Below are 24,051 nucleotides of genomic sequence, written 5' to 3'. Positions count from 1 at the left end.
AAAAAGGCTCTAACGATGCTTATATAAATTTCACTGCTGATGTATATCGCTGAGAAAAGAATTACTAGCTTGTTGGCCACATATGGAAAAATCCAGTTTGACCGTTACATACAGTGTATTGAAATAAAGGAAATTAAATTTGGCCATAAATGAAGTAAAAGAAAAAACCAAGGCGTGGTCTGCCGTAGTGCATCGATAAATCAGTTTTTAAAAATATCGATTCGTGAAATATTTTTTGGTAATTAATTTTTTTTTCTTCAATACCGACATGGGAAATTAATGTTTCCATATTCAGAGCTATGGCTAAAAACTTTGGTTTGTTGAACCCTTAGACGATTGTACACGTTATTTCTCCCACACCCATTCTCGGATCAAGTTGAAACTTTAAATAATTATTTATTGATTGATTTCAAAATAAACCAATTAGTCTATTAATTAATTTTTGTTTGATGTCGATAAAGCAAAGTAGCTTCTAAATTATTGAGATATAATTGTAAATGTAGGGCTCTTCCCCTCAGAATTAAAAAAAAAAGTATTTTAATTTTAAAATGTTTTTTTCCTATAGAGTGATTAGTAAAGGAGTCCAGACAAAAAAAAAATGATTTTTGATTGTTTGGAGTGAAGATGGCTGTATACTCCCATGTGGCTGTATACCAAAACTTCTACAAATACTTAATGCTTTGATGAAACAAACGTAACGTAGGTCAACCAAACACAGACTTCAATATAAGGCAATAAAAAGACGAACTTTGGTTGAAGCAGATATTTATTTATTTATTTACAAAGCAAATAATTGTACAATTATTGCATTTCAATATGGCGTATTCACGAAAGCAGCTTTCCAAATATCTTCTCTCTTGAAACATTAAGCAAAGCGACTATTTACAGAATGCATAATACTGTGTGGTATTTACAGACAGAAGACATTTACACCAAGACAAAGAAACACACTCTCTAATCGTAACAATATAGAATTAAAAGAGTCAAACACTGTCCAATAGCATTATAGTCAACATTTGAAAGTGGTTAGACAATACAATTCACGTGTGCTGGAACCAGAGAATCAAACACATTACTTAATCATTAGCTTGGAATGAGATAATTGTCGTGAACAATGTCCAGAATGTTATTGCAATTTTCCCAGCCACTTTGTAGTTTGAGCAGGTTCAGATAAAAAAAAAGCATCAAGAAAGGAAGAAATGAAATCATTTGATAATCTGCCACGACGCAGAATACCGACTGTTATAGTGACCTTGGATATGAGATAAAAAGCAGAGGATACGGAGATTTCAGTTTTGAAACAAGGTCAAAGTTAGGCAAGGTCACCAACATTCAACATCTGATACTGCTGAGTGTAGAGCACTGGGACCATTTGAAACTGAAAAGGAAAAAGGGAGGGGGGGCTTGGAAGAAGTCATACCATTTATTATTCACACTACTGCCTTCATTCATGAGGCACCTCTGGTAATTCTCATTTCAATTAAAGAGAAGTCTTACTTTACAAGTACATCTGCCAAGAAAACACTAATATTCAAGAAAATGTTCACCTAAATACAGCACATTCAATAAGATGTAAACACGTACACACTCTTATATACATGCATGTACATCTGCACGCAATGTTTACATGTCTGTTACATCTAACATAAACATTTATAACAAACAAAACATGGAATGCAAGCGTCTGTGGGCATATACCATTTGTAGCCTTATAGTCTATATACATAATATACAGCTCTAAGTATTAAGCTCGTATCATTAGTTTAACAAAGATACTAGATCTTTGCATTAGTGTCACAAACATGTGCAATGGGTGGGTGGACAGTAGCCTTGGTTGCAGTTGTCCAAGCACCAAGCGTCCATTCCTTTGTGCTTCTTCCATTTGCCCACAGCTTCGCATTTCGTGAAAGTTTTCTCCTCTTGATTGTCCGTTGTCGGCTGAGATTCAGATTTGTCCGAGGGCATGGAGCCGCCACTGGTGTCAGAAGTTGGCCAGATGGGCGTTTGGTTGATCAAGTTGTTGTCTTCATAACTTGAGAAGCTGCCAGAGTTGGGGGACTCGTCATAAAGATTGAAAATGACTTTCTTGCCATTGTTCGGCAGGTTTGGGCTCTTTTCAGCGGAGGGTGATTTATTCTTTAACGCCGTGGATGAATCACTGTTCAATTTAACTCCTTCATTTGGTGAAAACACTTCGGGTTTCTTAGCAGCGTTTTGATCCAAAGATGATGAGTCCTGATTCGCGCTCCATGATTTGAAAGCGCTTGCGCTACGGGCACCGTCGTATTCTTTGGACTTGTAGAAGTTTTCGCTGGAAACAGGATCAGATCGTTTCTGTACATGATGATTAACAGACGCTCTAGGAAGCGATAGATCCCCTAAGAGTCCAGTGTTTCTAGCTTTAGCTACAATGCCATTGGTGATTTTTCCAACGAGTGCTTTAAAATCATTAGAAATGTGTTTGTTGTTGATGTCTAAGCCTTTCCTGTTGCGTAAATAGATATCTCCGTGTGTTCTGCCACCGTAATTGTCGTTATCATTGCCACCATCATAGTCGTCCCCAAAATGTCCTCCTTTTCCTAATCCACCCCCGTTGCCATCTTTTCCGAATCCACTATCATAATCATCTCCATTACCATACCCTGCGCCAAAATGTCCTCCTTTTCCTAGTCCACCATCGTAGTCGTCTCCGTTACCATACCCACCTCCAAAACGTCCTCCTTTTCCAACTCCACCACCGTAGCCTCCTTTCCCGGATCCACCATCATAGTCATCCCAGTTTCCATATCCGCCACCAAAATTTCTTCCTTTTCCGAATCCACCATCGTAATCATCTTTACCATAGCCTGCGCCAAATTGTCCTCCTGTTCCTACTCTACCGCTGTTCCCATTTTTTCCGAATCTACCATCATTGCCGCCTACTAGCTTTCCACCCTTTCCGAACCCTCCTTCGTAATCATCCCAGCCTCCATGTCCAGCTCCCCAACTTCGGCCCTTTCCGAATCCATTTCCGGCCCCATCTTTAACAAATCCTGTTCCAACTCCTTGTCCGAATTTCCCCAAACTGTCGTCATAACCATTGTTGTCGTCATCACCAGCGTCGTCATTCTTTCCATTTCCGTCGTAGTCACCTCCATCGGCGTATCCACCGCCTAGGTTTTTTCCATTGCCACCGTAGCCGTTCTTTCCGCCCAGGCCTAAAGCTTTGTGAAACACGTTGTCTATGTTCTTATGACAGCCGACATGTTTGTGATTAAATCCGTAGTCACTGTGATCGCCCCCGTCATCGTTGTAATCTCCTCCTCTGCCGTCTTCCACGCTATATTCCGTTTCATATTCGTACTCTGGATTGCCGCCATTGAATTTGTTTCCTCGGCCGCTGATTTTCCAGCCTTGACCATTAGAGTCCTTGCCTGCTCCGTTTCCGCCGCCGTAATAATCCTCCCATCCTTTGCCGAATCCACCTTTTCCGTTTCCTCCATCGTAATCAACGGCGTCTTGATTTTTTACACCTCCGTAGTTCTTTCCATCGCCATATTCACCATCGTAGTCACCACCATCGGCGTATCCACCGCCTAGATTTTTTCCACTACCATCACCACCGTAGTTCTTCCAGTTGCCATATCTACCATCGTAGTCACCGCCATCGGCGTATCCACCGCCAAATTTTTTTCCGTTGCCATCGCCGCCACTGTTTTTCCATTTATCAAATCCCCCACCATATCTTGCACCGTCACCATTTCCAGGTGCAAGATTTTTACCATAGCCTCCAAAGAAACCATTGTTTGTACCAGCTCCAGCTCCGAGCCATTTGCCATTGTCTTTATTCTCATTTTCAGCCTCCCCCTCCAACTCAGTAGAATAATAGTCCCCAGAGTCATCGGCATCTGCTCCTTTCAAGTCCCTGTTCTCGCCAAATAGTTTCCCGCCAATTCCAATATTCTTAGGGTGATATCGAAAATTTGGATCAAAGTAATCATTTTTGCCTTCTAAGCCGACAGTTCCGCTTTGATCAAATCCACTGAACCCCGCATTTTGCCCTGTAAGTTTGCCCTCAAAGCTGCCATCGTTGGCTGTAGCGAAGATCAAATCGCCTTCTTGCTTTCCAGCAGCCAAATTTTTCCCTTTTTGCTTTCCCTGGGATTCTTTGTCCACGAAGATATTCAGTCTGTTAGCACCAGCGTTTATTGTTATTACCCCAGCATCATTGGGCCCCCCTGCGGAGTTGAAGTTTTTGTTTCCTTTTAGGTTGCCAGATTTGAAGCCGTTCGCTCCGGCTACGGCAGCGTTTCCCTTTAAGTCTGCAGATCTAACCTTTCGGCTGATGGAGTACTTGCTAAGAAACGAGAACGTATGTGGATCCAACATGCTTTCTTCTTTGGGGCTGACCTTCTTCTCAAGCTTCTCTTCGCTGCTGCTTTCTCCTGTTTTGAATTCCTTTCCAAAAACATCAAAGCCTTTATTTTCAAACACTTTTGGCTTTTTGTCGTCTTTGAGACCAAATGTGTTTGTCTCATCCTTTCCTTCATTTTTGCTGAAAATTTTGCCTTCGCCTTTGGAAGCCTTGTCATCAAAAACGTCTTCTTTTTTCCCGTCCTTGCTTTTAGATCCGCCTTCTTCTGGACTTGAAGCCTCGAAGCCAAAGTTCTTTCCCTTTTCTGATTCGTTGTCGTCGTAGGGATCATCGCTGCCTTTCTCGGAAATGCCTTTGCCGGAAGAGAGCTCAGTCTTGTGTTCGTAAGAGTCATCGCTGAAGCCATCACCATGCTCGCCATATTCGCTAGCTTCGTCGTAGTCTTCTAGGGAACCCCCCTCGCTTTCTTCGCTACTGTCGTGGCCTTCTTCGCCATTGTGATGGCATCCTCCGTGATTCGTTTCACTGCCTTTGGACTCTCCGTGGCGCTCAGCGTCTTCGTCGTCTTTGCTCCATTCACCTACTTCATAGTCATGAGGTCCGTCACCTTCTAACCACTTGCTGTCATACTCGCTCCCTTGGCTCTCATAACCCTCTTTATGAAAATAGCCTCCGGTGACATCATCATCATCGTTTCCTTTAGTAGAATAGCCACTCTTACCATCATCATCATCATCACTGTAGGAGTCACCTTTAATGTCGTGATCATCTCCCTTGCTAAAGTAGCCTCCTTTACCAGCATAATCACTCCCTTCGCTAGAAAAGCTAAATTTGCTATCGTCTTCCTCTCCTTTGTTGAAATAGTCTCCCTTGCTAGAAGAGCCACTTTCGATTTCTTCCTTGTTCTCTTCGTCACTAACTTTTTTGTGGGAGCCTTTGATGTCGTAATAGTCTTCCTTGCTATAATAGCCCCCTTTGCTTTCTTGATCATCTCCCGTACTTTCGTAATCATCTCCCTTGCTATAGGATCCACCTTTACTATCATAATCACTTCCCTTGCCGTAGGAGCCACTTTTGCTATCGTAATCACCTCCCTTGCCGTAGGAGCCGCTTTTACTATCATAATCAACTCCCTTGCCATATGAGCCACTTTTGCCATCGTAATCACCTCCCTTGCCGTAGGAGTCACTTTTACTATCATAATCAACTCCCTTGCCATATGAGCCACTTTTGCCATCGTAGTCACCTCCCTTGCCGTAGGAGTCACTTTTACTATCATAATCAACTCCCTTGCCATATGAGCCACTTTTGCCATCGTAGTCACCTCCCTTGCCGTAGGAGTCACTTTTACTATCATAATCAACTCCCTTGCCATATGAGCCACTTTTGCCATCGTAATCACCTCCCTTGCCGTAGGAGCCACTTTCACTATCATAGTCATCTCCCTTGCTATTTGATATACCTTTGCTATCATAATCACCTCCCTTGCCGTAGGAGCCACTTTCGCTTTCGTAATCATCTCCCTTGCCGTAGGAGCCACTTTTGCTATCGTAATCATCTCCCTTTTCGTAGGAGTCACTTTTGCTATTGTAATCATCTCCCTTGCCGTAGGAGCCACTTTTGCTATCGTAATCACCTCCCTTGCTGTAGGAGCCACTTTTGTCATCGTAATCACCTCCCTTGCCGTAGGAGTCACTTTTGTCATCGTAATCACCTCCCTTGCCGTAGGAGTCACTTTTGCTATTGTAGTCATCTCCCTTGTCGTATGAGCCACTTTCACTATCATAGTCATCTCCCTTGCTATTTGATCTACCTTTGCTATCATAATCACCTCCCTTGCTGTAGGAGCCACTTTCGCTTTCGTAATCATCTCCCTTGCCATAGGAGCCACTTTTGCTATCGTAATCACTTCCCTTGCCGTAGGAGCCACTTTTGCTATCGTAGTCACCTCCCTTGCCGTAGGAGTCACTTTTGCTATCGTAATCACCTCCCTTGCTAAAGGAGCCACTTTTGTCATCGTAATCACCTCCCTTGTCGTATGAGCCACTTTCACTATCATAGTCATCTCCCTTGCTATTTGATCTACCTTTGCTATCATAATCACCTCCCTTGCTGTAGGAGCCACTTTCGCTTTCGTAATCACTTCCCTTGCCGTAGGAGCCACTTTTGCTATCGTAGTCACCTCCCTTGCCGTAGGAGCCACTTTTGCTATCGTAATCACCTCCCTTGCTGTAGTAGCCACTTTTGTCATCGTTATCATCTCCCTTGTCGTATGAGCCACTTTCACTATCATAGTCATCTCCCTTGCTATTGGAACTACCTTTGCTTTCATAATCACCTCCCTTGCCGTATGAGCCACTTTCGCTTTCGTAATCATCTCCCTTGCCATAGGAGCCACTTTTGCTATCGTAATCACCTCCCTTGCCGTAGGAGCCACTTTTACTATCGTAGTCATCTCCCTTGCCGTAGGAGTCACTTTTGCTATCGTAATCACCTCCCTTGCTGTAGGAGCCACTTTTGTCATCGTAACCACCTCCCTTGCCGTAGGAGCCACTTTCACTATCATAGTCATCTCCCTTGCCGTAGGAGCCACTTTTGCTATCGTAATCACCTCCCTTGCTGTAGTAGCCACTTTCGCTTTCATAGTCATGTCCCTTGCCGTAGGAGCCACTTTCACTATCATTGTCATCTCCCTTGCTATTGGAACTACCTTTGCTTTCATAATCACCTCCCTTGCCGTAGGAGCCACGTTCGCTTTCGTAATCATCTCCCTTGTGATAAGATCCAGTTTTGCTATCGTGATATTCTCCCTTGCTATAATAGCCTCCTTTGCTTTCATCATTATCTTCGCTATCATCGTCATTGCTATACTTGGAGCTGCTATAACAGTCGTTCCCTTTATACCATTCTCTGACATATTCATCATCTTTGTTGCTATCGTAGTCACCATCTTGACTGTAATGGCTCTCTTTTGTACCGTAGTCATCACCTTTGCTGTAATAACCACTCTTACTATAGGATTCTTCTGTTTCTCCGCGTTCGTAATCGCCACCTTTGTCTTTATGGTAAACTTCTTCACTATCAGAATAATCTCCCTCGCTGCTAATAAGTCGTCCCTCAGTTTCAGTAGCATCGTTTCCATTAGAGTATTTGCTGCCATAGCCTTCGTCGCTTTTCTCCCAACCATTGTATTCGGCGTCGCTGTCGCCATGCCCAACCTCTGACAGATGTTTGTGCTGACCATCGCAGCCAGACACCACGTGGTCACTGTATGTAGATGAGCTTCCCTTTTCTTGTTCATCGTCTTCTCCAGACTTAGAGCTGCTGTACTTGGCTAAGTGACCAACGTCACCAGAACTGAAAAGGCCAAGTTTGTCGGCTTCTTTGGACTGCTGGATATAATCTCTAATGGTCGGTTGAATATCTTCTGAAGAGGGCTCCAATTTATCCTTAGAAACGATAGAGTAAAGCTTGTTCAGAAAAGGCTTCATCTTTTTCAGTTTTTGTACCAGGTTGTATGATGAAGGGGTAAGTGTATATCTTGCTAAAAGTTTGGCGTTGGACTTTGAAGTGCTCTCCTCTATAACTGAACGTCTACGTCTGTCGTGTTGACTTCGATCTCCCGTCTGACTATCAAATGATTTCGAAGATTCAGTATGCAAATGGCTTTCTTCATGTCCATGTTCCTCATCTCCATGTTCTTCTTCGTGGCTTTCATGTCCATGTTCTTCTTCGTGGCTTTCTTCATGTCCATGCTCTTCATGTCCATGTTCTTCTTCGTGGCTTTCTTCATGTCCATGCTCTTCATGTCCATGTTCTTCTTCGTGGCTTTCTTCATGTCCATGTTCTTCTTCGTGGCTTTCCTCATGTCCATGTTCTTCTTCGTGGCTTTCTTCATGTCCATGTTCTTCTTCGTGGCTTTCTTCATGTCCATGCACTTCATGTCCATGTTCTTCTTCATGTCCATGTTCTTCTTCGTGGCTTTCTTCATGTCCATGTTCTGCTTCGTGACTTTCTTCATGTCCATGTTCTTCTTCATGTTCATGTTCTTCTTCGTGTCCATGTTCTTCTTCGTGGCTTTCTTCATGTCCATGCTCTTCATGTCCATGTTCTTCTTCATGTCTATGTTCTTCTTCGTGGTTTTCTTCATGTCCATGCTCTTCATGTCCATGTTCTTCTTCATGTCCATGTTCTTCTTCGTGGCTTTCTTCATGTCCATGTTCTTCTTCGTGGCTTTCTTCATGTCCATGTTCTTCTTCGTGGCTTTCTTCATGTCCATGCTCTTCATGTCCATGTTCTTCTTCATGTCCATGTTCTTCATTTCCATGTTCTTCTTCGTGGCTTTCTTCATGTCCATGATCTTCATGTCCATGTTCTTCTTCGTGGCTTTCTTCATGTCCATGCTCTTCATGTCCATGTTCTTCTTCATGTCCATGCTCTTCATGTCCATGTTCTTCTTCGTGGCTTTCTTCATGTCCATGTTCTTCTTCGTGGCTTTCTTCATGCCCATGTTCTTCATGTCCATGTTCTTCATGTCCATGTTCTGCTTCGTGACTTTCTTCATGTCCATGCTCTTCATGTCCATATTCTTCTTCATGTCCATGTTCTTCTTCGTGGCTTTCTTCATGTCCATGTTCTTCTTCGTGACTTTCTTCATGTCCATGCTCTTCATGTCCATGTTCTTCTTCATGTCCATGTTCTTCTTCGTGGCTTTCTTCATGTCCATGTTCTTCTTCATGTCCATGTTCTTCTTCATGTCCATGCTCTTCTTCGTGGCTTTCTTCATGTCCATGTTCTTCTTCGTGGCTTTCTTCATGTCCATGTTCTTCTTCGTGGCTTTCTTCATGTCCATGCTCTTCATGTCCATGTTCTTCTTCATGTCCATGCTCTTCTTCGTGGCTTTCTCCATGTCCATGTTCTTCTTCATGTCCATGTTCTTCATGTCCATGTTCTTCTTCGTGACTTTCTTCATGTCCATGCTCTTCATGTCCATGTTCTTCTTCATGTCCATGTTCTTCTTCGTGGCTTTCTTCATGTCCATGTTCTTCTTCATGTCCATGTTCTTCATCATGTCCATGCTCTTCTTCGTGGCTTTCTTCATGTCCATGTTCTTCTTCGTGGCTTTCTTCATGTCCATGTTCTTCTTCGTGGCTTTCTTCATGTCCATGCTCTTCATGTCCATGTTCTTCTTCATGTCCATGCTCTTCTTCGTGGCTTTCTCCATGTCCATGTTCTTCTTCATGTCCATGTTCTTCATGTCCATGTTCTTCTTCGTGGCTTTCTTCATGTCCATGCTCTTCATGTCCATGTTCTTCTTCGTGACTTTCTTCATGTCCATGTTCTTCTTCATGTCCATGTTCTTCTTCGTGTCCATGTTCTTCTTCGTGGCTTTCTTCATGTCCATGCTCTTCATGTCCATGTTCTTCTTCATGTCCATGTTCTTCTTCGTGGCTTTCTTCATGCCCATGCTCTTCATGTCCATGCTCTTCATGTCCATGCTCTTCATGTCCATGTTCTTCTTCATGTCCATGTTCTTCTTCGTGGCTTTCTTCATGTCCATGCTCTTCATTTCCATGTTCTTCTTCATGTCCATGTTCTTCTTCGTGGCTTTCATGTCGATGTTTTTCTTCGTGGCTTTCTTCATGTCCATGCTCTTCATGTCCATGTTCTTCTTCGTGGCTTTCCTCATGCCCATGTTCTTCTTCATGTCCATGTTCTTCTTCGTGGCTTTCCTCATGTCCATGTTCTTCTTCGTGGCTCTCTTCATGTCCATGTTCTTCATGTCCATGCTCTTCATGTCCATGTTCTTCTTCGTGGCTTTCTTCATGTCCATGCTCTTCATGTCCATGTTCTTCTTCCTGTCCATGCTCTTCATGTCCATGTTCTTCTTTGAGGCTTTCTTCATGTCCATGTTCTTCTTCGTGGCTTTCTTCATGCCCATGCTCTTCATGTCTATTCTCTTCATGTCCATGTTCTTCTTCGTGGCTTTCTTCATGTCCATGCTCTTCATGTCCAAGTTCTTCTTCATGTCCATGCTCTTCATGTCCATGTTCTTCTTCGTGTCCATGCTCTTCATGTCCATGTTCTTCATGTCCATGCTCTTCATGTCCATGTTCTTCTTCATGTCCATGCTCTTCATGTCCATGTTCTTCTTCGTGGCTTTCTTCATGTCCATGTTCTTCTTCATGTCCATGTTCTTCTTCGTTTCCATGTTCTTCTTCGTGGCTTTCTTCATGTCCATGCTCTTCATGTCCATGTTCTTCTTCATGTCCATGTTCTTCTTCGTGGCTTTCTTCATGTCCATGTTCTTCTTCGTGACTTTCTTCATGTCCATGCTCTTCATGTCCATGTTCTTCTTCATGTCCATGTTCTTCTTCGTGGCTTTCTTCATGTCCATGTTCTTCTTCATGTCCATGTTCTTCTTCGTGGCTTTCTTCATGTCCATGTTCTTCTTCATGTCCATGTTCTTCTTCATGTCCATGCTCTTCTTCGTGGCTTTCTTCATGTCCATGCTCTTCATGTCCATGTTCGTGACTTTCTTCATGTCCATGTTCTTCTTCATGTCCATGTTCTTCTTCGTGGCTTTTTTCATGTCCATGCTCTTCTTCATGTCCATGTTCTTCTTTGTGACTTTCTCCATGTCCATGTTCTTCTTCATGTCCATGTTCTTCATGTCCATGTTCTTCTTCGTTGCTTTCTTCATGTCCATGCTCTTCATGTCCATGTTCTTCTTCGTGGCTTTCTTCATGTCCATGTTCTTCTTCGTGGCTTTCTTCATGTCCATGTTCTTCTTCGTGGCTTTCTTCATGTCCATGCTCTTCATGTCCATGTTCTTCTTCATGTCCATGTTCTTCTTCGTGGCTTTCTTCATGTCCATGCTCTTCATGTCCATGTTCGTGACTTTCTTCATGTCCATGTTCTTCTTCATGTCCATGTTCTTCATGTCCATGTTCTTCTTCGTTGCTTTCTTCATGTCCATGCTCTTCATGTCCATGTTCTTCTTCGTGGCTTTCTTCATGTCCATGCTCTTCATGTCCATGTTCTTCTTCATGTCCATGTTCTTCTTCGTGGCTTTCTTCATGTCCATGTTCTTCTTCATGTCCATGTTCTTCTTTATGTCCATGTTCTTCTTCGTGGCTTTCTTCATGTCCATGTTCTTCATGTCCATGTTCTTCTTCGTTGCTTTCTTCATGTCCATGCTCTTCATGTCCTTGTTCTTCTTCGTGGCTTTCTTCATGTCCATGTTCTTCTTCGTGGCTTTCTTCATGTCCATGTTCTTCTTCGTGGCTTTCTTCATGTCCATGTTCTTTATGTCCATGTTCTTTTTCGTTGCTTTCTTCATGTCCATGCTCTTCATGTCCATGTTCTTCTTCGTGGCTTTCTTCATGTCCATGCTCTTCATGTCCATGTTCTTCTTCATGTCCATGTTCTTCTTCGTGGCTTTCTTCATGTCCATGTTCTTCTTCATGTCCATGTTCTTCTTCATGTCCATGTTCTTCTTTGTGGCTTTCTTCATGTCCATGCTCTTCATGTCCATGTTCTTCTTCATGTCCATGTTCTTCTTCGTGGCTTTCTTCATGTCCATGTTCTTCTTCGTGACTTTGTTCATGTCCATGCTCTTCATGTCCATGTTCTTCTTCATGTCCATGTTCTTCTTCGTGGCTTTCTTTATGTCCATGTTCTTCTTCATGTCCATGTTCTTCTTCATGTCCATGCTCTTCTTCGTGGCTTTCTTCATGTCCATGCTCTTCATGTCCATGTTCTTCTTCGTGTCCATGTTCTTCTTCGTGGCTTTCTTCATGTCCATGCTCCTTATGTCCATGTTCTTCTTCATGTCCAGTTTCTTCTTCGTGGCTTTCTTCATGTCCATGTTCTTCTTTGTGGCTTTCTTCATGTCCATGCTCTTCATGTCCATGTTCTTCTTCATGTCCATGTTCTTCTTCGTGGCTTTCTTCATGTCCATGTTCTTCTTCATGTCCATGTTCTTCTTTATGTCCATGTTCTTCTTCGTGGCTTTCTTCATGTCCATGTTCTTCATGTCCATGTTCTTCTTCGTTGCTTTCTTCATGTCCATGCTCTTCATGTCCATGTTCTTCTTCGTGGCTTTCTTCATGTCCATGTTCTTCTTCGTGGCTTTCTTCATGTCCATGTTCTTCTTCATGTCCATGTTCTTCTTCGTGGCTTTCTTCATGTCCATGTTCTTCTTCATGTCCATGTTCTTCTTCATGTCCATGTTCTTCTTCGTGGCTTTCTTCATGTCCATGTTCTTCTTCATGTCCATGTTCTTCTTCATGTCCATGTTCTTCTTCGTGGTTTTCATGTCCATGTTCTTCTTCGTGGCTTTCTTCATGTCCATGTTCTTCTTCGTGGCTTTCTTCATGTCCATGTTCTTCTTCGTGACTTTCTTCATGTCCATGTTCTTTTTCATGTCCATGTTCTTCTTCGTGTCCATGTTCTTCTTCGTGGCTTTCTTCATGTCCATGCTCTTCATGTCCATGTTCTTCTTCATGTCCATGTTCTTCTTCGTGGCTTTCTTCATGTACATGCTCTTCATGTCCATGTTCTTCTTCATGTCCATGTTCTTCTTCGTGGCTTTCTTCATGTCCATGTTCTTCTTCGTGGCTTTCTTCATGTCCATGCTCTTCATGTCCATGTTCTTCTTCATGTCCATGTTCTTCTTCGTGGCTTTCTTCATGTCCATGTTCTTCTTCGTGACTTTCTTCATGTCCATGTTCTTCTTCGTGACTTTCTTCATGTCCATGTTCTTCATGTCCATGTTCTTTTTCGTGGCTTTCTTCATGTCCATGCTCTTCATGTCCATGTTCTTCTTCATGTCCATGTTCTTCTTTGTGGCTTTCTTCATGTCCATGTTCTTCTTCATGCCCATGTTCTTCTTCGTGTCCATGTTCTTCTTCGTGTCCATGTTCTTCTTCGTGTCCATGTTCTTCTTCGTGTCCATGTTCTTCATGGCTTTCATGTCCATGTTCTTCTTCGTGGCTTTCTTCATGCCCATGTTCTTCTTTGTGGCTTTCTTCATGTCCATGCTCTTCATGTCCATGTTCTTCTTCATGTCCATGTTCTTCTTTGTGGCTCTCTTCATGTCCATGTTCTTCTTCGTGTCCATGTTCTTCTTCGTGTCCATGTTCTTCTTCGTTTCCATGTTCTTCTTCATGTCCATGTTCTTCTTCGTGTCCATGTTCTTCATGGCTTTCATGTCCATGCTCTTCTTCGTGGCTTTCTTCATTTCCATGACCTGTCTCTTTCATATTTTCAAATTTATTGTTCTTATTTTTATTTTTGAACACAATGAAATTCAAATCACTTTCATTTTTGTTAGGGTTATTACTTTGATTAGATTTTGTGTTCTTTAGTTTTAATAAATCTGATTGTTCTTCTTTTATTTTATAGTTTTTATTTTCAGCCTTTTTGTCCAGATTTTCTTGATCTGATACCTTCTTAACTTCTTTGTTTGGAATTATTTCTTGGCAAAGAAGTGTAGGTTTTTCTTGCTTCTTGTTTGTGTTTTTTTTGTCTTCATTTTTGTCTTTATTTTTGCTGGAATTACTTTCTGTTGAGATTATGTTCATACCTTCAGCTTTGGATGAAGTGATTTTGTTGTTAGATTTGCCTGTGATCTCTGTTGCCTTTAATGGAGAGCTTTTATCTGGCTGTTTTGCCACTGTGGAAGAAATTTTGGATTTGTCGTATGACTCGTCAGAACCTGGCTCTTCAGTCATGGATCGAAGTTTCTGTATTTCACTTAGAGTGACTTCAGGCTGTGACATTTCTTGTATATAGGTTACTGTCTTTTCGCTACGTTTTATTCTCAGAATGTTTTCTTGATTTGATGACTGTTGAGAGTTGCCTCTCCCTGACGTGTTCAATCCAATGATAGTGGAATTCTCAGAAAAAGAGGATTGTGTGTTTTCAAAGACACTTTTAGATTCACTGTTTTCTTGGAAACGCTTTTCAATCTGCGTACCATTGCTTGGATTGGGCACAATCACGTGGTCAGGTTTGTCTATGCTTCGTTTAGGTTTTATCTTGGAATACGTTCGGTCATCTTTACGGCCCATGATGATGTTCCACAATAGACCTTTCCCCAGTTTGTCGCCAAGCTTTCTCCACCATGGCTTCCGCTCTTGGTGATGCTGGGATTCGTTGGACTGCAAGACACCATTCAAGGATAGGTCTCCACTTTTGGCGCTGGGCTCTTGCCATCTCTCCGGATTCGGGAACTTGACGTGAAGGGGGTTTTCAATAGAGGCATGAGGCTTGAACTCAGACACAAACTCCCACAAGCTTGAAGCGAGCGAGGCTTTCTCTTTGGCGTCGTCGTTTGTCAGAGCACTTCCTGCCATCACGTAGGCTGGATCGCTTGGAATCTTGTCTGTTTCAGAGTTGTGGAAGAACAGAGGAACGTGCTTTATGAACCAGCCCATGGGACTGTCACTCGTGCTGCTCTTGACAGTCGTTGTAGTTGGTTGGCTTGGAGGAGTGGTGCTGGGGGGCACAGAGGTTGAGGTAAGAGGTAGAGGGGTTGATCTGGTCTTTGTCGGCCTGCCATTGGGTTTGCGGGTAGTGGGTCTGGTGCTGTTTCTACGTCCAGTGGTCAAAGGTCGTTTCGTGGATTTCCTGTCAGAAGAACGTGGCTCGATGACAATATCCGAGCAGGCGTAGAACTGTTCCTGTTTCCCGCAGCCAATGCACGATGCTCCGTCAGGATTAGTCCCCCAGCTGTTTCCTGTCAAAAAAACGAAAATACATTGTCTACGCTTATTGGTATTGGCGATTTTTATAAATGGCGGGAAAACTATAAGTGACTAGCATTGTGGTGTATCCGGTGTCCAAAATAAAGGACGTTTTGATTGGCTATTTTATTTTAAAAGGTAGCTCTTGTGTTGTTGGTTTGTTTTTTTTGTTTGTTTTTTGTTTGTTGTTGTTGTTTTTTTGTTTTTTTTGCAATTTTTAGCACTGCAGTTATGAACTTTTCTAATCAAATTTTTCATTTACAGCAGAAAATAATTTCAAATGAAAGTGTTCGACTTTCACTCTTATTTAAACTTATTTAAACTTATTTAAACTTATTTAAACTTATTTTAAAACAATTGGGCAACTAACTAGCGGCACTAAAGAAGATTTGAACCTCCGCGACGCATTGCAATGTTGTTAAAATTATTGCTCCATTTTTTTTTAATGGGGTTGTTCCGAATTTCTTCCGAGTCACGTGGTTGAACGGTGGTTGTGTTGTTTACATTAATGGCCTCATTTGTTTCATTGTGCTGTGAATATGAAAATAAGTCTAGATCTAGACATCTTTAAGTAATAAAAAGTATGTCACCATAATTCACTAAATGATATGATTATTTAATAAATCTAATAGGTCTAGGCTAGTACTAGATCTAGACCTACATCTTATCATAGGAAGACATTGCCATTATTGTCATGTATACGACCATAGCCACGTGACTTATTTTAATGTAGATCAGAGATTCGGAACAACCCCAATTGAGTCAGTTCAACTTAGCAACCTTGACATTGCTCAGAACGTTAGAGTTTATGCAAACGTTTTTTTAATATACTTTTTATTTGAATATTAGGCGCTGGCAGCATGCACAGTCGTAAAGCCGGACATTTTTACCCTACGTTTGGATATCATAGACTTCAAATAAAACCCATGGACTTACCAACATTCCATTTCCACTGGAACAGACATTTTGAACAGGAGACACCCTTGGGAAGGCGAACATCCACTTCGAACTCTCCAGAGGCGTAGGGCTCTTCAAGCTCGTATCTGGAAAGCAAGAAGAAAAAACTTTTTGTATGACAGACCAAGCAGAAATGTTCGTAATAGTTGTTACACAAGTCTGGCTGAATCTTATCTTATATATTTCAGACGTTACTTTAAATAAGACGATAATTAAGCCCTACGCATTTCATGTGTCAATCCAATCATGCATGTTAATCAGTGAACCAAACTCTGCCAAGTCATTGGTTTTCCAGTCTGATTCAGGCAACCCGTTCCATGCTCTAATGGTACTAGGAAAGAAGGGGCACTTGTACGAATTGTGTCTCTATCCTTGGGTCTTGTTGAGTATTTTATTATATTTTGATTTTCTATTTGTAAATTATGGCTTAGTGTTGTACGTATTATAGCCACTGTACTTTTTAACGTCAAAGAATGGACCGGTCTCTTGATATCCTGCTAAGAACAGCTGCTGACCTGGAAAAGTGGAGAGGGTGACGTGAACTGTCACAGCGCCCCCTGTGACGAAAGTCTAGGGACAGATGAGGAGATGAGAAGTCTATGGAAAGGTAAGAATATGTGTGCGTTAGAGAGAGAGAGAGAGAGAGAGAGAGAAGATTGAGAGAAGAGGGAGAGTTAAACAAGGCGGAATAAAAAGACCTAGAGTGTGTGTGAGAGAGAGAGAGAGATAGTTAAACAAGGCGTAGTAAAAAGACCTAGAAAAAGAGAGAGAATTAAACAAGGCAGAATAAAAAAAAGCATGGAGTGAGAGTGAGAGAGTTAAATGAAGGAATAAAAAGACCTAGAGAAAGAAATAGAAAGTTAAAACAAGGCATAGTAAAAAGACCTAGAGAGAGAGTTAAACAAGGCGGAATAAAAAGACCTAGAGAAAGAGAAAGACCTAGATAAAGAGAGAGAGCGAGAGAGAGAGACAAACTTAAGCAGATAGATGCGCTTTCAATTGTTTCGAACAGTGAGCTCTAAGCTTATTTCGGCCAAGGAAACCAAACAAACTTCAGGCACGCGTCTCACGCCCATAGGATACTTCCGTTATCTTCATCGACCTTCTCAGTTTTGTAGCTAAACGTTTCGAAGTTGATATGGCCCGCTGGTCATAGGTTAGGTATCACATAAGATTATACGTAGATTATACTATAGGCACTATACTATAGCCACTATGACAATAATTAATGTTTTATTTCATGGTAGGTTTCGACTGTCATTTCAGGAACACACTTCCGGCGGAAGTTTATAAAAAAAAAATTACACTAGCGGTAATTGGGGTGAGTGTCAAGGCCTACTGACCTAGTTTCTCCGTCCTCCAGTTGCAACAGATGCTTGTCTAGACATTCTTGTGTGACCTCCACGAAGTCCCCATCGGAATCATACTCAATGTCGCCTTCTTCTGGGTCATCATAATTGCACAGGCGGAACTCGATCCAACCCCTAATGAGTGAAAAGGCTCATTTTACATTCAAGTAAATTTACAATGGCTAAGTCATAACATCCATCTACGTTTAGAAGCCGAAATAGTTCAGCTGTTGGGATCATTGACAAAGTAGCACGCATGCGTGAAAAAGATATTTGCACATAATATTCTGAAAGTCTCCAGGCACTGTGTAAAAATCTAACAAGAAGTAAACTATCTATGGTGTTCATAAGTTTACTCAATATTTGAAACAAAGTGTATAACGCTAAAAATGACTGGCACGCTTGCAACAGTATATTACTGCATTTACACTAAACTGACGACAGTAGGCATAGGTAGGCCATCATACAATTTAAACTATAACCCTTAACCCTAACCCAATAAAATGACATACTACACCACGATTATGCTAGTCAGTAAAATGACACTACTAGCCTATTCTAGTCAATGAAATGACACTACTAGCCTATTCTAGTCAATGAAATGACACTACTATCTTAGTCTATTCAATTAAATGACACTACTATCTTAGTCTATTCAATTAACTGGTATACTACAATCAAGCTTATTCTAGTAAATTAAATGTCATACCACAACATTATTCTACTCCATTAAATGATACACTATAAGCTTATACTATTCAGTTAAATGACACAACTAGCTTATTCTAGTCAATTAAATGGATATACACGCTAATTCTATTCAATCAAATGACACACACGCTAATTCTAGTCAATTAAATGACATACACGCTAATTCTAGTCAGTTAAATGACATACACGCTAATTCTTGTCAACCAAATGACATACACGCTAATACTAGTCAATTAAATGACATAGGATAGGTTTATGCTAGTCCATAAAATGCTCATCTTGAGTTTGATACTCCATGTACAAACCTGTGATTAGCTGTGATCCCAAACTTGACAGTAATCAGATCGCCTGATTGGTAGGTTCTCGTCGGCTTTCCTAAGTAAAATGCCCCGCCCTTTTCGTGAGCACGTGGAGTTGGTGAATAAGGGTCGCCACACACGCCACATTTGCCGCCGAATCTGTTCCACAACGCCTGCATAAAAAGATTGTTGATTATAACTTAACAAAAATATTTATTATTAAATTATATTTTTTCAATACATTATGTAATCCAAAAACTATAGTAATAACCTTGGCCTTGCTGTGGTCTTATGATGCGCAGGAGCCACTATTCAGCGCGTGACATAGATGGACTGTTTAGAGGCAGACTTTACTTCCGCCTAGGTAAGGCAGCTGAGAAGGGAAGCTGCGTACAACGAAGGCTGATGTTCGTATTTGTGCATTTAATTTGGTATTAAGCATGTGAAGCATGTTTGCAGCACACAGTGCTACACTCTGGCAGAACCTGCTACACTCTGGCAGAACCTGCTACTCTCTGGCAGAACCTGCTACTCTCTGGCAGAACCTGCTACTCTCTGGCAGAACCCCAAACTGTATCGGCACTACCGTTCCTTTGGATACATCAGCTGCGTGGAGTGGGGTGGGGGAACTGATGTGTGGGCGACATCGTTCCGACCACAGCTATTGCCCAGGCATTCATCTCATTTCCATGAGATGATCCATAGTCGCTTCGCGACTGAAGGAGGCCATAGAGAAGCATGTGAATTTATTCCTTGATTCAGATGCTTGCCATACGTTTATTACAAAGCTTACTCACTCTGTCTGTCTGGTGGAGGGCGCTTACTACAAATAGTATCTCTCCCACACCCAAAGCCTCTTTGTATTTCAACTTATGTTTATATCTTTGTCGCCTTATGGCGTTGAGCCTGTTCATTCATAAATGCTGCCATCATAACGTTGGTGAATCTCTAGTGCTTGCGAGAAAACATTCATTTTACTAGGCCCTACATTTTTTTTTTTTTGCACAGGATTCCTGCAATAGCTGCTTTTTGTCTTATTTTCTGCTCCTTCTTTTTTTTTTTATTCCTTTGCATTTTATTCCAATCAACACATTTCAAGATGATAATAGTGATTTGTGAAGGACTTCGTAGCGGGGCCGACTCGAGATCATGCGATAACTCCATAAGACCAATAAGAATTCTTATGTGACTGGACATGTCACCTATAGGATTTGGAATGTTGTTGTTGGTCCCTTTATAGATTCATTTAAATATATTTACGCTAACGTCCTATGTCCTATGAATACCATGTGCTTATAAAAAGTACCTATGTCATGTGAATATCATGTGCTTATAAAAAGTACCTATAGGCTATCCTATGAATATCATGTGCTTATAAAAAGTACCTATGTCATGTGAATATCATGTGCTTATAAAAAGTACCTATGTCCTGTGAATATCATGTGCTTATAAAAAGTACCTATGTCCTATGAATACCATGTGCTTATAAAAGTACCTATGTCCTATGAATACCATGTGCTTATAAAAGTACCTATGTCCTATGAATATCATGTGCTTATAAAAAGTACTTCTGCATATAAAAAGTTTGTACTTACTTCTTTCCCGCCACAATATCCCTGATGGTCGTCGTAGTCTGGCGGTGAATTAAATCCCAGCCGCCACATCGTAGCTCGAGACGGTGGGTCCAGTAGTCTGCCATGGCCCTGGCAAAGGGGAACAATCACACAAGTGACAACCACAGCTATTCCTTGCAGAGTTATCCTCGCGTCGTCACGCCCTTTCCGTCCCATTTTATTAAAACCCAAGCTAACGTTCAGAATTCAAGAAACACTGATTCTAGTTGTTTTTTTAAATTGTGTATACGTTTGACCAGAGCCTCGTTAATATATTAGCTTCAACGATGGAACATCAAACACTATAATTAACTTAGCATGATCATTAATACTTGATTGTTACTTGATTAGATTTTGAGGTTTATAACTTAAGCTCAGTTAACTCATTACAATAACTGGCTAATTAAAGAACAAATCTTCCTTCCTAAATGCTCATGGCTACAAAGCTAGTGCAATGTAGATTTAATGTAATTTGTTTCGCTTATATACTCCGCTAATTTGTATAGAAGTGGCTATTTTAGGTTTTCTTTTCATATATAAGAAAAATAGGGCCTACAATGCAAAGAGACAAAAAAAAAACTATAGAAAAATATAGTTGCAGCTATGTTAAAATCTATGTCTTATTGTTAACATAAAAAATATTAATCACACGTAGGCTTTGTTTTACACATGCCTGCCGCCACATAAAAATGTCCACCCCCCTCAAACCCCCCCCCCCTTTATACCTCACAAATAAAAAAAAAAGTTTATTTCCTCTAGTAGTCGAACCTTTTGTTAATTGGCCCAAGGGAGACAATCAAATTGCATGAATAAGATTAGCCAGGTACTCAACGGGAGATCGAGCCAAACGAAAAGTGTTTTTTTTTTTTTTTTTACTGAATAGTTCATATAGTGTACGTTGGTCAGTTCTGGGTTCACCTATGTAGGTCAGTGTTGTTTTCTGTTGTTGTGAATTGCAAAGAGGATTAAAGCATAGGATGCAAATGGAAATTATTAAAATATAATAATTTGCATTGTACACTGAAGACAAAGCAGACTTTGACCTACTCAGAGTCTACTGTATAGGGTCATGACTGGCTAGACATATTGTTTACTTTTGGAGCCCTTTACTCATTTCTTTTTCTTTGCTCATTTTAATAAATTGGGAAAACTGATTTATTAACATACCAAACATTTTTAGTCGAATATAATTTGTCCATTATGTTTGGGGTTTTTTTAGAAAAAAAAAAGGAAAAGGGGTAGGGTGGTCTTCCTAAGTCAAATAAAGTGTGTGTGTGGGGGGGGGGGCTGTAGTTTCACTCTCCTTCATCAACAGGCCTCTGAAGTATAGCTATTTTTACATTATTTGGGGGGGGGGGGGGCGGGTCTCAAATAGAGTATACCCCAAATGAGTGTTCGAAATATTTTGTGTACATTAAATAATACATTTTACGCCACTGACATGTAATCTTGCTATTCATATCGTTATATAAGTTAATGACACTGTAGCATCTATTTCACACAGATTAACTCTTTCCGTGCGGGGTTAATCTCAGTGAGTAACTTGGTATATGGGGTTTGTTTCATTATCATTATAGTTGTTACTAGTTGTTTCTCCCCAAGTACCAGTATCCCTTATAGTTTATTACTTGGATGTCGAGAATCTCGAAACAAAAGAGTCATTCCTTGGATACTTTGAAATTGGGAAGCCAGATGCACAACATTATGAAGAACTTGTTTTGAAAACTCTCAAAGACATTGAACTGGACTTTGACCTGTGCAGAGTTCAAACCTATGATAACGCAGTCACAATGAGTGGCCGTCTGTCTGGCATGCAGAAACGTCTTTTAGACATAAATCCAAAGGCAACATTTCTGAACTATGATAAAACAGCATTGATCTAGATATAGGCCTACTATACCAATTTGAATTTAGACGTATATATTTATCAAGAGAATTATCTCATACCATGTTGTCGAAAGTTAAAATGCAGAAGCCCCTAAAGAGGTCAAGCCCCCCCCCCACACACACACACACACGGCTTCCAAATCCCTTGCTACGCCACTGCATTTTTTATCGATAATTTTGTTTCAACGGTTGCCTATTTGTTCAAGAGTAAACACTGTTCTTTTGAATGCTCGTGGTCAAATGTCCTGGTCTAGAGATGTTTTCAATCTGAATCAGTAGAGTGTTTTTATTCAAGTGCGAACATAGTATAGAATGAGAACTCTAATTCTCTGAGCCACTTGGCACTGGAGGTTTGATTCCTACTCTGTGGTCACCCACAGCAGGCAAGTAATCAGTCCACTGGGTCATTTCAAAGCGTTGTTCTAGATTCGTATTCACTTCTGCTAACTTGAATATTCCAAAATTATGAGAGGTAACAAGTGATTGATTAGCTAGTCTTGGGGCACTGCTGATTACCATTTTTTAAATATTTGTAATTGCACAGATTTATTATTGTTAGTCTAGATCTATTACATGACAGATACAAACTAATTAATACAATTACACTGAATATAAGCTTAGTTTTTTTTTAAAGTATTTGTTATATTTTCCTTCATGTCTGCGTTCTCATACTAATGTTGGTGAGTTCATAGTCCTATATCTGAGATGAACTGTACAGTGGTTTCCAGATCAGGCAGTATATTGTTCGCGCGTTTCGGTAAAGTCGGCATCTTTGGACAACATGGTCAGCATTCTTCAGAGACACTCTGCAAGGGCATGTTTCGCTAGTTTTCAGCGTCCGGAACATGTGTTGTCTCATTTTACCGTGAGCCTGTTTTGGAGTGAACAAAACTTTGCTAATTATGTTGGAATAGCTTGTAGGAGGCCAAATGTGGGCTAGGACTTAAAAATGTTCATTTCTGAAAGAACATCTGAATCTATTAAGATCTTAGCGGCAGTCTAATATGGTATCTACATTTATTATCACTATAAGGATAACAGCCTAACGACAAGGAAAAGATTATGAAGGAATCCAGTTCCTAGGTTCACCTGGCCTTCCTGGCAAGCCTCTTCCCAGTGTTGCTCCAAGTCCACAAGCCAGTTTTTTTTTCTGGTTCTCTGTTTACTATAGGCCTAAACGTAATTGATTCTCTCTCTCTCTCTCTCTCTCTCTCTCTCTCTAAACATAACAGACGGACGGATGGACAGATGAACAGACAAAACAAACACAATCCCTTGTGGGACCAAAAATTCAAATAGATATATGATGAAAAATAGACAAGCAATCCCAAGATGCTTAACGTGCAATATATGACCGGATGTAAGGTATCTCAGGAAGTCTTAATCTGCATCATCCAAAAAGCCATTCCCATAAAAATTAGGAAATGCCTTTTACCCCGAAGGCCCTTTTGCCACACACTACCCTATGTTACCGGCAAAGTGCGAAATTCCAAGGCCCGAAACGTCCAGGCCACGTGACAAATGATTTCTCCATTTCCTACTTTGCCTATATGCATTGTATAGAATGCCTACATATATAGCTCCTCCTTCGTGGTTGCTTTTTAAAAAGCCGGCCGCACACGTGGCAAGGGTGGGTTAAGTCAGTTGCAGATAGGCCTGCTTCTTCTCTCAGCTTTTTGTTGGTTCGGCGCTCTTTCGCCCTGGCCTCTCTTCTTGCTTCAAATCTCAAGACTCCGAGACTCACAGCTTCACGCCATAAGGAGCGATCGAGATCTAGTGCTTCCCACCTGTGAATGTCGATATCGCATTCCTTGAAGGAGCTATTCAGAGTGTCTTTGTAGCGCTTGTATTGGACTCCCTGGGAGCGCTTTCCTGCACATGTTGGACAGCTCTAAGATTTCACTTTTGTTTGAAATATTAAAACATGATTCGAAAAGTGCTTATATCCGTATATAATTTGTAAGCCTAATTTTTAACGTTCACTTTGTCTTGTTTTTATTTTCTGTCCCACTCCGTTTCATACTTAGCCTATAAAAGCGCATTTCGCATTTTGCCGTTATACGTAGGCCTATAGATTTACAGGATATGACTTTTTATGTGGGTCAGTGAATTTTTTTTTTTTATGTCTAT

General features: G+C 41.1%; 2 protein-coding genes across 2 annotated transcripts; both read right to left on the bottom strand.

Annotated features, from left to right (window-relative positions):
• Positions 1-754: 754 nt before the first annotated feature.
• LOC106071670 (hornerin-like) lies at positions 755-7,926 on the bottom strand. Its single transcript, XM_056017428.1, has one exon. It carries the CDS (start codon positions 7,843-7,845, stop codon positions 1,795-1,797), a length of 6,051 nt encoding a protein of 2,016 aa, XP_055873403.1. The 5' UTR covers positions 7,846-7,926; the 3' UTR covers positions 755-1,794.
• Positions 7,927-7,934: 8 nt separating this feature from the next.
• LOC106063325 (repetitive organellar protein-like) lies at positions 7,935-20,478 on the bottom strand. Its single transcript, XM_056017620.1, has 9 exons — positions 20,017-20,478; positions 18,428-18,594; positions 17,406-17,546; positions 16,042-16,148; positions 12,570-15,098; positions 11,955-12,082; positions 10,190-10,439; positions 9,818-10,081; positions 7,935-7,984 (listed from the first exon to the last, which is right to left on the bottom strand). The coding sequence occupies exons 1-9, from the start codon at positions 20,209-20,211 to the stop codon at positions 7,935-7,937; spliced, it is 3,831 nt and encodes a 1,276-aa protein (XP_055873595.1). The 5' UTR covers positions 20,212-20,478.
• Positions 20,479-24,051: the final 3,573 nt, after the last annotated feature.

The sequence above is a fragment of the Biomphalaria glabrata genome, chromosome 18 (assembly GCF_947242115.1).
Source record: "Biomphalaria glabrata chromosome 18, xgBioGlab47.1, whole genome shotgun sequence".
Lineage (NCBI taxonomy): Eukaryota > Metazoa > Mollusca > Gastropoda > Planorbidae > Biomphalaria > Biomphalaria glabrata.
This window is presented reverse-complemented; position numbering and strand designations above follow the sequence as displayed.

Bases quoted from the DNA above. Each gene is read 5' to 3' on its own strand.
- LOC106071670 (XM_056017428.1), bottom strand. From the start codon at position 7,845: ATGAAGCCTTTTCTGAACAAGCTTTACTCTATCGTTTCTAAGGATAAA.
- LOC106063325 (XM_056017620.1), bottom strand. From the start codon at position 20,211: ATGGGACGGAAAGGGCGTGACGACGCGAGGATAACTCTGCAAGGAATA. The intron at 17,547-18,427 runs GTTTGTACATGG...TTCACTCATTAG, and splicing joins GGGATCACAGCTAATCACAG to GGGTTGGATCGAGTTCCGCC. The intron at 7,985-9,817 runs GCATGAAGAAAG...ATCATTTGATAG, and splicing joins CATGGACATGAAGAGCATGG to TCAGACGGGAGATCGAAGTC.